This window comes from Schistocerca gregaria, chromosome 6 (genome assembly GCF_023897955.1).
Source record: "Schistocerca gregaria isolate iqSchGreg1 chromosome 6, iqSchGreg1.2, whole genome shotgun sequence".
In the NCBI taxonomy this organism is placed as follows: Eukaryota; Metazoa; Arthropoda; class Insecta; order Orthoptera; family Acrididae; genus Schistocerca; species Schistocerca gregaria.
In genome coordinates, this window is record NC_064925.1 from 80,237,834 (window position 1) to 80,252,300 (window position 14,467).

The window sequence follows — 14,467 nt, forward strand, 5'->3', positions numbered from 1 at the left end:
ACGTAATTCAAGTACCATTACAAACGGACAGGTTAAAACTGGTACTGGAACTTTAGTTCTGAACAATTAGTATTTTTCGGTATGTTTTGTCACGGTTATAAAAGGCTTTTTTATTTTTTACGATAACCGAGTAAAAAGAAACGAAATATCAATCAACCATAAGATTCATTTTTAAATAAACCTTTCTTTACAAAAGGAGTAATTTTTATTCGTTAAATTGGCTTTGGTTTGAAATATTGCATTACTATAGAAAATGGGAAAAGGGAGCAGTGCTATTTTAGTAATAATACCTACAGAAAAGCAACAAATACATGGCATAATAACAGGTACATCATCGCCTACTCGATAATGTCCCTGTTTTCGTGTGTCGTGCTTACAGTTTGCATTCAGTGTGCAAGAGTTGCCCCCATCAGGTCTATACGCTTGCGTCTACATAATACTCCGTTATATTCTTGATGTCCTTAAAAACGAACACATTATCACGAAAAACAGATTTCTTCAACCTCCGTATTCATCCTTCAGTACTGACTATTGGTAATGCCCAATTAGTACACTGAAGAGCCAACAAAACTGGTACACCTGTCTAATATCGTGTAGAGCCCCCGGGAGCGCGCAGAAGTGCCGCAACGCGACGTGGCATGGGCCCGACTAATGTCTGAAGTAGTGCTGGAGGGAGCGGACACCATGAACCCTGCAGGGCTGTCCATAAATTCGTCAGAGTACGAAGGGGTGGAGATCTCTCCTGAACACCACGTTGCAACGCATCTCAGATATGCTCTATAATGATCATGTCTGTGGAGTTTGGTGTTTAAACTCAGAAGAGTATTCCTGGAGCAATTCTGGACGTGTAGGGTGTCGCATTCTATTATTGCAATCGCCCGAGTCCGACGGAATGCGCAATGGACATGAATGGTTGCAGGTGATCAGACGGAATGTACGTGTCACCTGTCAGAATCGTATCTAGACTTACCAGGGTTCCATATCACTCCAGCTGCACGTGCCCTATACCATTACAGAGCCTCCACCAGCTTCAACAGTTCCCTGCTGATATGCAGGATCCATGGATTCATGAGGTTGGCTCCGTACCCGTACACATCCATCCGCTCGATACAATTTGAAACGAGACTCGTCCGACCAGGCAGCATGTTTCCAGTCATCAGCTGTTGAATGTCGGTGATGAAGGGCCCAGGCGAGGCGTAAAGCTTTGTGTCCTGCAGTCATCAAGAATACACAGCTGCTTCGAAAGCCCATATCGATGATGTTTTGCTGAATGGTTCTCACACTGGCGCTTGTTGGTTGATGTCCCAGCACTGAAAGCTTCAGTAGTTTGCGGAAGGGATGAACTTGTGTCACACTGAACGATTCCCTTCAGACGTCTTAGGTCCCGTTCTTACAGGATCTTTCTCGGGCCGTAGTAACGTCGGAGATTTGACGTTTTACCCCATTCTTGATATTCACGGCACACTCGTGAAATAGTCGTAAGGAAAATCCCCATTTTATCCTTACCTGGAGATGCTATGTCCCGTTGCTCGTGGTGCGACTATAATACCACGTTAAAACACACTGAAATCTTGATAAACTTTCATTGTAGCAGCAGATCTAACAACTGCGCCAGACACTCGTCGTAGATAGGCGTTTCCGACAGCAGCACCGTATTTCGCCTGTTTACAGATCCCTGTATTTGAATATGCATGCCTATACCAGTTTCGTTGGCGCTTCAGTGTATAATGGACGCCGATTAGAACACGATTATTAAACAGAGTTTAAAAAAATATGAGTAGGAGAATACTTGTGACTTTTTGTTGTTCAACCATTCATCACTTTTCGAGGAAAGCAGCGGACGGTGGACGGACTCAGTTTTCTTTAATGTGTCTGTCTCATATAATATTTTGATTCTATGTATCTTGAAACTGAGAAAGTCAAAATTTTTCAATCTTCATTCGATTTATACATCCGGCCTATGTGGCAGAGCGGTTCTAGGCGCTTCACTCTGGAACCGCGTGACCACTACGGTCATAGGTTCGAAGCCTGCCTTGTGCATAGATCTGTGTGATGTCCTTAGGTTAGTTAGATTTAAGTTCAAATGGTTCAAATGGCTCAGAGCACTATGGGACTTAACTTCTGAGGTCATCAGTCCCCTAGAACTTAGAACTACTTAAACCTAACTTACCTAAGGACATCACAGACATCCATGCCCGAGGCAGGATTCGAACCTGCGATCGTAGCGGTTCCGCGGTTCCAGACTCAAGCGCCTAGAAACGCTCGGCCACTCCGGCCGGCACCTGATGGGTATGAACCTATGGGTATGAACCTATTGGTATACAAGGAAGGATAGCACGAGTGGTCACAAGTTTGTTTGACCCATGGTGGACCGTCACGGAATAGGTAAAAAAACTGAATTGTCAGGCGCTCGAAGTCTCCCTACAGAGTTCCAAGGTCCACGTCGAAGTGAGGAATCTACGAATATCCTACAGCCCCTGCCTATCGCTTCAATAGGGAGCGCAGAGACAAGATTAGGCTGATTCTAGCACGCACAGAGGTGTTAAAGTGATTATTATTAATGCGTTCCATGTGTGAATGGAATGGGAAGATGCCCTATTAACCGGCACAATAGAAATGATCCTCTGCCATGTACTCCAGTGAGATTTGCAGTGTATGGATGTAGCTGCAAGTGCAGATTTTTCCCAATTGCATCTACTCACCTTCCAGTCGGTCGCCACATCTTTTCAAGTGCTTTGGCTTCCATTAAAGTATTTGCCTTTTACATCTAGTTTCCAATATCCTGCCTATGTGTAATTCTCACCTCCATTAAGTTTTCTTTACTCACCCACTGACTTCTTCCTCTCCAAACTGTTCCATGATCCAGTCATGTGGGGTTCTCCTGTTCTAGTCATTACGCATCTCCATTATCACTGGGCAACCCTCAGTTTATGAATGGTATTATAATTAAAGACTAAATACCATTGCACAACAAAAGTAATTTATAATCCCTGAACTTGCTAAGATATCCCAAACAATGTTTTAAAAACTTTATTTACTATGTCACAACCTGACACTCGCCATTCGTCATCCCTTTCCTGTCTAGCTTACAAACTAAATGTGATCTGTAAAATAGTATTGTACACTAAAGGCAAACTGAATGAGGTTGCACTGTTTTAAACAGAGTATTCGAGCGAGTGGAGACTCCACATTTCACCCGGTCATTCTGATTTAGGTCTTCCATTTTTTCCCTAAATTATTTCATCAAATGTCTGCATGGTTCCTACATTAAGGTTATGGTCAACTATCTGTCCTATTCTTGTCATTCTAGACCTGCAATAGATGAAGAGATGTACAGATGAACAGAACTACCAGTACTACTGCTACTATTCGTAAATTGCCCTTCTTTTGTTTTCATTTCATCAGGTAGTTCATTTTGTGTTAGTAAATTTCATTTTTAGTTATCTAATTTGTCTGTTTCATTCTCTAATAGCTTAAGTTTTATAACACTATTTCTTGTAAATAGTTTAAAATAATTAAACTTGCTTGATCCATGAAATTTGGGGTTTAATGTCTGATATCAGTAACTTCTAGTTACGATATTTTAACACTCAATTCGCTGGGAAAATTTTAAATCTCACAACTTTCACAACGTCGTATCACCAATCGCACCAAGTGCAACAAAACTTTTTAGACTTCAAAGTAAAAGGTTTAGTAAATACAGCAATAGATGAAGCGATTAATTTATGATTATGATTATTATGATTCAATATTATGCATCAGCTGTGTCTAAAAATGCTGACTATTAAGACTCTTTCCTTTCACATCACAAATGTATATCACTGCTCTTATACATTGTAAGTAACTTTTAGTTCTCTGATCTGTGAGTGTACCAAGTATCAGTTTTTCACATTTATTGCAATCTAGAATTTCACAGTGCTGAAACTCGTCTTGTTCTTATGAATCCTTTGGAAATATCTAAAATGAAGTAAAATGAAGCAATTTAACACAGCAATATATAATTAAGTGCGCTTAGTTCTAGGCATTGGTGGTGGTGGTGGTTGTTGGGAAGTTTAAGGGGGACTAAACAGTTAAGGTCATCAGTCCCCTTCTAGGCATTGAAAGTAAAGCAAAGTAAAAGGAGATGTTTAATGAAGTGGCATTAAAAATATCATATATCAATGATGCTGATGATGAGATATGGGAGCTTTGTTTTATCATGTAGTACAATACAATTTCATTTGAGTCTCTGCAAGAAAGTGCAGAAAATTAGTTATTTATCTACCAACCAGAATCATTGATACACATCTTCTTTTTTTTAAAAAAAAAGAATGACAAACAGCTTTTTAGATGTCTTTTGTTATTGCTACTAGTTTCTATTTCACACCATCATCATGGTATGTGTATACATCAAGACAGCATGAAACAACCATGAATGCATACAGTCCAACCAATTATATATGGATGGTAATTATTAATACTTACAAAAGTCAAATACTATTCCACTGTCCTAGCATATCATATCAGTATAACAATACGTGTAACTGCTGCCTCTTCTGAACTGTTGGACATTCACAATGTTACTAATAACCCATCCCAGTTCAAATATAACAGCAAGGTGTGTAGCGACAACACTAGAAGAAAGGATGATCTTCACTTTCTGGATTAAATCTCACTTTGGCACAGAAAGGGGTGAATTATGCTGCCACAAAAATCTTTGGTAATTTGCCAAATAACATTAAAAGCCTAACAGATAGACCACCAACATTTGAAAGGAAATTAAAAGAATTTCTGAATGACAACTCCTTCTACTTAGTAGGTGAATTTTTAGATATGAAGTATTAACTATACAAAAATTAATTAATCATTTTGTGTAAAGGAAACCTATGTTGAAGTGACACATTCCACATCATTATGAAATGTCGTATTCATGATTTATGGAACAAGGATGTATGTATGTATTCACATACCATAGTAACAGAATTACTTTTTATAGAATTATCTGAGAATTACTGCAGTTTTTATGGAGATCTCGATAAGCAAGTACAAAATCTGCTCTTCTGTTACTGTTCAGCTGGTACCCTTGCTGACATATTCACAGAAAACTTTAAAAATAAAATCTAACAAGTAAGTTAGAAAATAAAATAAAACACTGAGAAAAGAAAATAATACACTACAAAAGATGTGTTAACGACACGTATTGTTTTGAAATGGGATACAAACAATCTACATAAGTTAGATCAGTCTTACATCCAGACTTACATCCAGCTATCAAATTTACAGTAAAAAGTCAAAAGAACGGAGGGATTAATTGCCTAGATTTATGAATAAAAAATAGAGGGAGAGAGAAATCATCAGTTGAGTATATTGCAAGAACCCACAACTATTGATGTTATTGTACAGGAAATATCTCGTCACTTTGCCATGTAAAATGTGGTTTCTTTCACTCAGATGACAATACTAATGATAAACTAACAACATTATGTCACATTACTTAGCAGAATGGCTATGAAATAATTTTATTTGATAGAGTATATCAGGAGAAAATTTAAATAAACATATGAAATTACATTGATGGATATGGATGCCTGAATGAAAACTAACTATCCTGTTTGTCCACATCCTGAAAGCGTTTCAGAGGAAAATTGGTCAGTTATTCAAAAATAGTAATGTCTCTACCTCTTTCCAGACTGACAATAATTTAGGTTTAAAACTGTAAGACAGTATTTAACAAATCCATACATGATCTATCAGGAGTTTATAAAACCTAATATCTACACAGTAACGACTTTTATATTGGTCAGACAGGGAGGATGCTGAAGACCAGATTCAAGGAAGACCTTTACCAAAGCAACTCATCAGCTTTAGGTACCCATGTAAAAATTCACAAGCATTCACTGAACAATAGGAATTAACAAATGGAGATGCTACATATAGCCAATGAAGCAGTTAGCGCAACATTATTTGAGAAATGAAAATGTTTTCCAATATGTTTAAAGACCCAGAAAAAATCTTTAATGAATAATCAAGTTTAAAAAAATGCTGAAATGCTTAAAAAACTACATTGACATGTTCAGTTTGTCAGTTTGTTACAAGCGATCCCCTACTTTTTAAGCCTTCATTCACACATCTACCTTATATGGCCTTGGTATCTGTAATTGCATTATGTGATGTCCACCGTTAGATCTAACTGATCATGTAATAACATGACTTATACAGGGTCAGACACCATTACATGTATGTTGTACCTGGGTGTGGCAATCCTATGTGAATTTTCTCTAATGCTTCCAAACACAGTGTTATATGGTTACTTATAATCTTAATGCTTCATGGTTAATAACTCCCCTCTCCCCAAACTCTCTTTTGTTGCATTGTCTACTTAGTTCCTATGAATACTGTGGTCTTATTTTTATAGGAAAAGAAGCTACATGTTAATTACATTTGTAATAGTGGTTATATGAATTCTTGATAATTACTGCTACTTAATATTTTGGTGTTTTATTGTATCTCGTCTTCGCCTGAGGTTAATATTACTCATGCTTATCTCTTTTGTGAGTTGGCTGTCAGTTTGTTTTAAATGTTGGACACTTATTTTCGTTTTTTTTTGCATGTTAACACTTACTTTATTTTCTTCAAACTACTAAATGTACTACATGTGTATTGATAGTTATACAACTTATTTGTCAGTTTTATTGACTTACGCTATCATGTACATGATGGTTCCTACGCACTGTTATGCTAGACAGTAGATAACTGACAACTACGACACCTGCATTCAGAAGTGCAATGACAGTGGGCGCTGTTTAAATGTACACAGGCGTAGATACTTGTGTGGTATAACATGCCATTGGGGAACTTCTTTTAAAGATACTTGCTATTGGTCTATGAATGAAATTAGCAATTGTGCAGCAAATGAAGAAAAATATTAAGTTGAAGGCAGCATTGAGTCATTTAAACAATTCATTATAACTGCAGCCCAAATCTCAATTAAGAATCCTCTTAATATATGATAGTGACCTAACCTTCTTATTAATTTCGATAACTCCCGACGAAACTTTTCTGTCCTCGCTGTCCACTGAGGTCACTTCTTCCGAATTCCGAGTTTGTCAGGGGTTACAATGTACAGAACCAAGGATTATCTACAATTTGTGTAGGTACCTATCTGCATTTTTAATAGTCGAGGATCATAAAACGAAGACGCTACTTGAGAAAGGGGTGAAATACGGCTGTAGGCTATCCCTGATGTTATTCAATGTATAATGGGCAAGTAGTAAAGGAAACCAAGAGGGAATTTGAAAACGGAATTGCAGTCTGGGGAGAAGAAATGAAAGCTATAAGGTTTGTCAGCGACTTTTTAATTCTGTTCGAGACGGCAAACGACTTGAAAGATCAGCTGAACGATATGTACAATGACTTGGAAACATACTGTAAGATTAGAACAAATCAAAGTAATACAAGGGTAATGGAATGTTGTCGAATTAAGTCAGACGATACCAAGGGAACAAACTTAAAAAATAAGACGCTAAAAGCAGTAACCGAGGTCTGTTGTTTGGGCAGAGAAATAACTTGTAATGTCAGAAGTAGGGAGGATATAAAACAGAGACTGGCCACAGACTGGATAGCTTTGGTGAAAGAGAGGAAAATGCAAACAGCGCATATACAGGGTCTTACAAAAAGGTACGGCCAAACTTTCAGGAAACATTCCTCACACACTAAGAAAGAAAATATGTTATGTGGACATGTGGCCGGAAACGATTACTTTCCATGTTAGAGCTCAATTTATTACTTCTCTCCAAATCACATTAATCATGGAATGGAAACACACAGCAACAGAACGTACCAGCGTGACTTCAAACACTTTGTTACAGGAAATGTTCAAAATGTCCTCCGTTAGCGAGAATACATGCATCCACCCTCCGTCGCATGGAATCTCTGATGCGCTGATGCAGCCCTGGAGAATGGCGTATTGTATCACAGCCGTCCACAACACGAGCACAGAGAGTCTCTACATTTGGTACCGGGGTTGGGTAGACAAGAGCTTTCAAGTGCCCCCATAAATGAAAGTCAAGAGAGTTGAGGTTAGGAGAGCGTGGAGGCCATGGAATTGGTCCGCCTCTACCAATCCATCGGTCACCGAATCTGTTGTTGAGAAGCTTACGAACATTTCGACTGAAATGTGCAGGAGCTCCATCGTGCATGAACCACATGTTGTGTAGTACTTGTTAAGACACATGTTCTAGCTGCACAGGTAGAGTATCCCGTATGAAATGTCGGTGAATCGAGGAAGTACATTACGTACTGACTAAACTAAAATGAGCTCTAACATGGAAATTAAGCGTTTCCGGACATATGTCCACATAACATCTTTTCTTTAATTGTGTGTGAGGAATGTTTCCTGAAAGTTTGGCTGTACCTTTTTGTAACACCCTGTAGAACCAAGTATGACAAAGTGTTTTGTGAAAGCATTTGTGTGTCTTAAAGATTTGTACATGTAGTAAAACAGGGAAGAAGTACAATACGAACATGAAGAAGAAAATGGAAGTGTAGTTCTACAGAGGAATACTAAATATTGGATGGGCGGAACATACAAGTAGTGAAGAGGTACAGAATCGAACAGAGAAAAAGTGCTTTGCGAGACAATTTGAGTAATAGAAGGGGCGATCGTATCTCGGGACACATCCAAAATCATAAAAAAATTGATAAGGGGTGTGTGAAGATGTCGGGGGGGGGGGGGGCAGGGGGGAGAGTGCCTAGAAAACAGTGAGCATGTTGAAATGCATGTATACTGCTGTAGTTATGCAGATATGTAGGAGTTCCACAGGGGAGACTAACGTGTAGAGCTGCTTCAAACCAGTCTTCAGACTGAAGACTACAACAATGTCAACACATTCCCTACAGTTAGTGGTACCTTTTCCGACGGTAGCATGAACGGAATACGAGGCACAAATTACTGATACTTCCTACTGAATGAGATATCCGAGAGGTGCCAGCTGCGAGACTCTTCGTTCCTAATGGCACCATGCTGCTGATTGCACTGCCTAGAGTTACACATAAGGACAAATCCACGAAATTTGAGTCATCTTTTTAGTGTAGACTACACAAAAACCAATGCAGGGTTCGATGGAGATAGGTATAACGAAATACAAGGTGCTAGTCCCCCATTTTCTTTGTAGAAAGCAAAAAAATGGTTTTTCTCCAACTTGTTCTGGAGCAATAGAGTGGAATCTACGATGCGAATAACCAGCTTACTCAGGGACTTGCTTACCCATACGGTACTTAGAATCTAAGTTACACGTCAGTACAAAAATGTTCAAATGTATGTGAAATCTTATGGGACTTAATTGCTAAGGTCATTTCGTGATTGTTTTGCGCTGTACTGTTCTGCGTGTTTTTACTGTGCAGTTGTGCTAAACATTATCAAAATGAGTGAAGAGGCAGTTGCTGGCCCATCTGCTGTACGCCCGTGCTTCGCAAAGGAAGAAATCTCGGAAAGTTATTGACCGATTGATTTAAAATTTTGGCACAACGTTTTTTAGGAATACGCCCGTGGTTTTATATACTTTTTAAGACGTTTGCAAAACGTGTTAGTAGTGAAGAAATGATAGAACAAAACGTCATGATTGACGCGGCACTTCTTCACGCATATCGATGTTTACCACGTTATATCTCCTGAATTATATGTCGTAAAGAGACATAAATTTGCCGGCGCGTTTACTGATATATGTGGATACTGTATGCGAAATATGTTGCGATTAGGGTTGATAGTAACGAAATAATACATTAAAACGCCATGCCTACTGCGGCAGATTTACGGTATATACCGAGAAAATGTAGTAAGCGACAACCTCTTTTTCCTTTGTGTGTGTGTGTGTGTGGGGGGGGTGTCAGAAAGAAAAATTTTCGTAAAGGTTTCAAACTGTATGTAACGTTTGTTGTTAGTCGCTAAGTGCTCTCATTCTCAAATAGTGGATGCATGAATCTGGGTATTCTCCCGTAGTGGCATCTCATTGTTTATGACATCTCCTCAAGAATGTGTCTTTGTGAATCAGGCTCCGCTGCATGACAAGCTATACCTAAGCAATTGCGGTACACATGCTACTGTAACCTTACTGTTGAAACATTGGTCAATACTCTTTTCGGGCGTTCGGAGAACAACTGACTGAAGTTTCATTGCAATCGGATGAATGGTTTGTGTGCGCATAGTAGACAAACATACATACATTCATTTTTCTATTTATAGATTTTAATGCACATGACGATTTCAGTTTCGTTTACGAACAACATTTAAAGCGAGTTTTACTTCCAAGCCTTTCGTCTGTTTTCGTGCAAGCATTACGCGCAATTTGTAGTGCCAGCACTGCATCTGGTAGGCGTGCCTTGTCCCCCCTTCCCTCCCCCCTTTAGCTCCCCGCCCCTCGCCGGCCAATGCTTGCTTCCTCCTCTCCCCACACTCCCCTCACAACTCTGCCGTCTTACAGTTAACACACTGTAATGATATATTCTTATTACACTCCACTCGTGTATCGTGTTTCCTTACAAACTACGTCACTGGTCGTGGGGTCATGGGTAGCATTCCGTTGCCATGTTATTTAAATAGACAGTAAGTATGTTCTTAATTTTTTTTAAGAACTGCATGGGTACCTGGAATTTCAAGTAGAGGACTAGTGTAACACAAGAACTAAGTTACAGGGCAGTACATTTTTAATGAAGATGGTTAAACAGTTCTCTAACTCATACAATGTAGGCTTTCATGGCCGTTGTTGTCTTCAGTTGAAACGTCCGGCCTGAGAGACTGTGGTCGATGTATAAAATTTCCACCTAACGTTTCGTCTCCATCTGCGGGAGACATCTTCTGAATTCGCCCGGCTACTGCCACTGAGGCTCCAGGTAATCTCGCATTTATAGAGCGCGTAGTAAAAAGCCAGCTAAATGGTACCGCTATGTTGATGACAGATTTTTAGCGTGGACTCGTGGTGAAGAATAACTGGATGTCTTCTTGCTGCATCTGAACAGTATTAACCCGAAGATGCAGTTTACGACGGAGAAAGGGGGCAATGGTCAACTCAATTTCCTGGGTGTATCGGTTATTAAAGGGGGATGGAACGCTGGGCCACGAGGTATGTAGAAAGAACACTCACACGAATCGATACCTCCACAAGGAATCAAACCACCATCGTAGGCAAAAAAGAGGTGTCATGGAAACCTTGGTAGACAGAGCTAACAAAATCTGCGAGCCGGCTTACTTGGTCAGCCTTAACGAGAAACGGATATACCAGCAAGGAAATTGATTGAGCCCTCCATCAAAGAAGAAAAGAAGTCAGAAGTCAAGAGCAACAACGGTCACCTACTGGAAAAGTTTTCCTCCCGTTCATTAATAAAGTCAAGGACCGCATCGGGAAAGTTCTGGCGAGGTATGGGATCGAAACAATCTGGAGACCTACCAAGAAGATTAAGGAATATTTAAGAACTGCAAAAGACGCCCGACACCACCTAGCAACACTTGGAGTTTACAAAATTCCATGCAGTTGCGGACAAGTATATAGTCGAACATAAAAGAATCTTCGCTTAGGACACATCGAAAAATCGGCCGTAGCTGCGCATGTCTTTCGAGATGGGAACCACGAAATTAAATTTAATGAGACAAGCGCTCTAGCACGAACATCCCATTACCATGGACACATGTACAGAGAAGCAATAGAGATTCACAAACCCCATAATAATTTTAATGGAAAAGAGGAATTTATTAAGTTGGACAAAATAAGGATGTCGAAATTGCGCCAGCAAAGTGACAATCTATTACTCTCAATCGAGAACGATGACGCCTTCAAAAGATAGGCATACCGTCGGCATCACGTAACGAATGGTGGTGCCTATGCACTCTATAAATGCATGAGTACCTGGATCCTCAGTGGCAGTAGCCGGACGACCTCAGAAGATGTCTCCCGCAGATGGAGACGAAACGTTAGATGGAAATTTTATATATCGACTACGGCCCCTCAGCCCGAAAGTTTCAACTGAACAGTTCTGTAGGTGATCATTCAAATTTTACAGGTTAAAGCTTACAACTAAGAGGTTAAGCAGACAAGATTTCAGATTCCGAGAAATATATTTGGTATAAACAATTCATATCTATATTTATTGCGTCTGCACTAGACCCATTTATTTTCACGCTGGTCAGTTACCGGTACAGAAAACATGGACACTTGGTCAAGCACATGGATGATCCAGTCGTCGAACACAAGAAAGTACATACTTCCACAACGCTATCCACATCGAGTCTATCAAGTAAGCACATAGTAGTCACAAACAACTACACAGTCCATCCGAAATCTACAGGGGTTGAGAGTGTAAAAGTTTGTCCCTCATGTCGAAGCACCATGCTGACCTTAACAGCGGTATGCAGCGTAGAGTGGGGAGTGGGCGAGCCTTACATTTGGGCCCAATCTGCAGTCGTGATGTGAGGTACACAGGTAGGTTCCAACGAGCTGTCTGAAGCGGATCAGGCTCTAACGCACTGATAATACGCCTTGGGTGTACAGTGCTACGATCACGCACATTGTAGAGCGTCTTTCGTATTAAGTTGTCTAACTTACGTTTCTCCTCTTGAATAAGGAAATGAGCATAGTGGACGCAGTGGAGAAATGGGGAGAGCAAATCAAGAAAGAGAAAATTCGTTCATCCTGAGTGAGTTGCTTCTAACACGCAATAGAGCGACTACAACAGGCCCCTCTTTTCAAATTCTGGCAGCATTTGTTTTATAGCCTGCATGTACTGAGCGCTCGCGAAGGTGTTTCTGTTGGTAGCACTGTCACTTTCGTTCAGATACGCTTCCATATCGAATCTAGTTTCCTCTTGAGTGCGCACGATTGGCAAAATTGCTACTGCCGAAAAAACGGCGTACAGTGCTTGCGCCTCGAAGTCTGCCAGTAGCTCCTCAAAGGATATCTGTTTGTCCGTACTGATACCAATATCGTTCATCACCTCGATTAAATGACTGTGGTACTCCTTCAGAAGGTCTGTTAAATGATTGGCGTACACTTCTTCTGTAAGGCTTGTGTGAGTAAAATATTGCAAGTCAATCGAAGGTGAACCGTACGAGGACAACTGGAAATCGAGAAGGACCACGTCTTGGACGACTTCTGCAGCGTATTTGAACATGATGTTGTTGACCCACGTATCTGCGTGAGTTAGCACACGAAACTTTCCCTTCCGTTCCGTCAAGTCAGCTAGCCGTGGAAATATGCTTTCAGCGAGAGTTCGTATCCTCGGCGCATACTTTGAGTACGATCCGTCTAACGTGTCCAACTGATCCGCGAGTAACCTGCAACCCTGTTTCAAGAAGTTCTCCAGATGCTGCGCCGTAGATCTGTGCAACAACTTGAAGACCAGGTAGTTGTCCAGAGCCGATGGGTCCTGATCGAACAGCTTGACGGAGGCCGCGTGGAACTCTGCCAGTTTCCTGACCACGAGTTTGGAGTGCGCCAAATCGAGTCCGCTGCACCTCTTCGCCAGCGAGAACCCTCTGTCCTTCAAGTCCTCGTGAACCAGGTAGCTGACCGGCTGCTTCCCAGAGGCGAAACACTTGGCAGACAGCTGCGTGTATTTACCGGGTGCCGCTTTCTCCAGGATATGCGACATCGCGGGAATGGTCTCGCAGAACATGCGAGTCTCATGCTCGAAGACTTTTATCTCCTGCACCAACTTCCGCATCACCTCTCCCGCCGGGAGGCACTTGATGATCAGCGACCGGGAGCTGCCATGGGGACTGGCGACGTGCTCCAGCTCGACGGTCATGCGGTAGACGTCGCTGAGGTAGTTGTCGCCCGTAGCCACCGCCCTCTGCACAGCCACCGAGGCGACCTCCAAGTCTCTGGACGCGTCGCTCTCCTTGAGCGAGATCTCCGCGAACTGCTTGTCCAGCCAGACAGGCAGCTCGGTGGTGGCTTCCGCGGTCATCACCTGCGTTGCAACAGAAATGAAAGGTACGGGCTAGTGACGGTTGAGACGAATTGTCTTTAATCATAAATAAATGCTAGTTTTTTAGCTAATAAATTATGCAGAATCATAATACGAAAGCACACTCATAACAGCGAGAGTTAATATAAACGTTCGTCTTTTCTTAAATTTGATTCCCCACGAGCAGGCAGGGTTACAGAGACTAAAATAATTCTCCATGCAGGAGCGTGACTTCACCGTTTGGTCCTCTCCCCCACACCAACCAACCGACCATTCTTCATGCAAAAGTTTTAGATGTTTAATAAAACTCTTAATCACATAAAACAGATAAAACAATTCGGTTTTTCAAAGTACCCGAGTTTCGATAACTTAAGGTACACAACTAAATTTGACTCTTTCAGACGGGATGATGCGATCTACAAGAAATACATTGACAGAAAAAATAGCTGCACCAAAAAATAATTAATATAGGATAATGGATTTTGGGAATGTCTCCTTATAGGTAACATTTTTAACTGATTAACATTGCAAG

General features: G+C 40.8%; 1 protein-coding gene across 1 annotated transcript; it reads right to left on the minus strand.

The window, feature by feature from the left end:
* Positions 1-12,693: 12,693 nt before the first annotated feature.
* Positions 12,694-13,935, minus strand: LOC126278732 (uncharacterized). Its single transcript, XM_049979009.1, has one exon. The coding sequence runs from the start codon at positions 13,933-13,935 to the stop codon at positions 12,694-12,696; it is 1,242 nt and encodes a 413-aa protein (XP_049834966.1).
* Between the last annotated feature and the right edge of the window lie 532 nt (positions 13,936-14,467).

Coding starts and splice junctions, on each gene's coding strand:
- LOC126278732 (XM_049979009.1), bottom strand. CDS start 13,935: ATGACCGCGGAAGCCACCACCGAGCTGCCTGTCTGGCTGGACAAGCAG.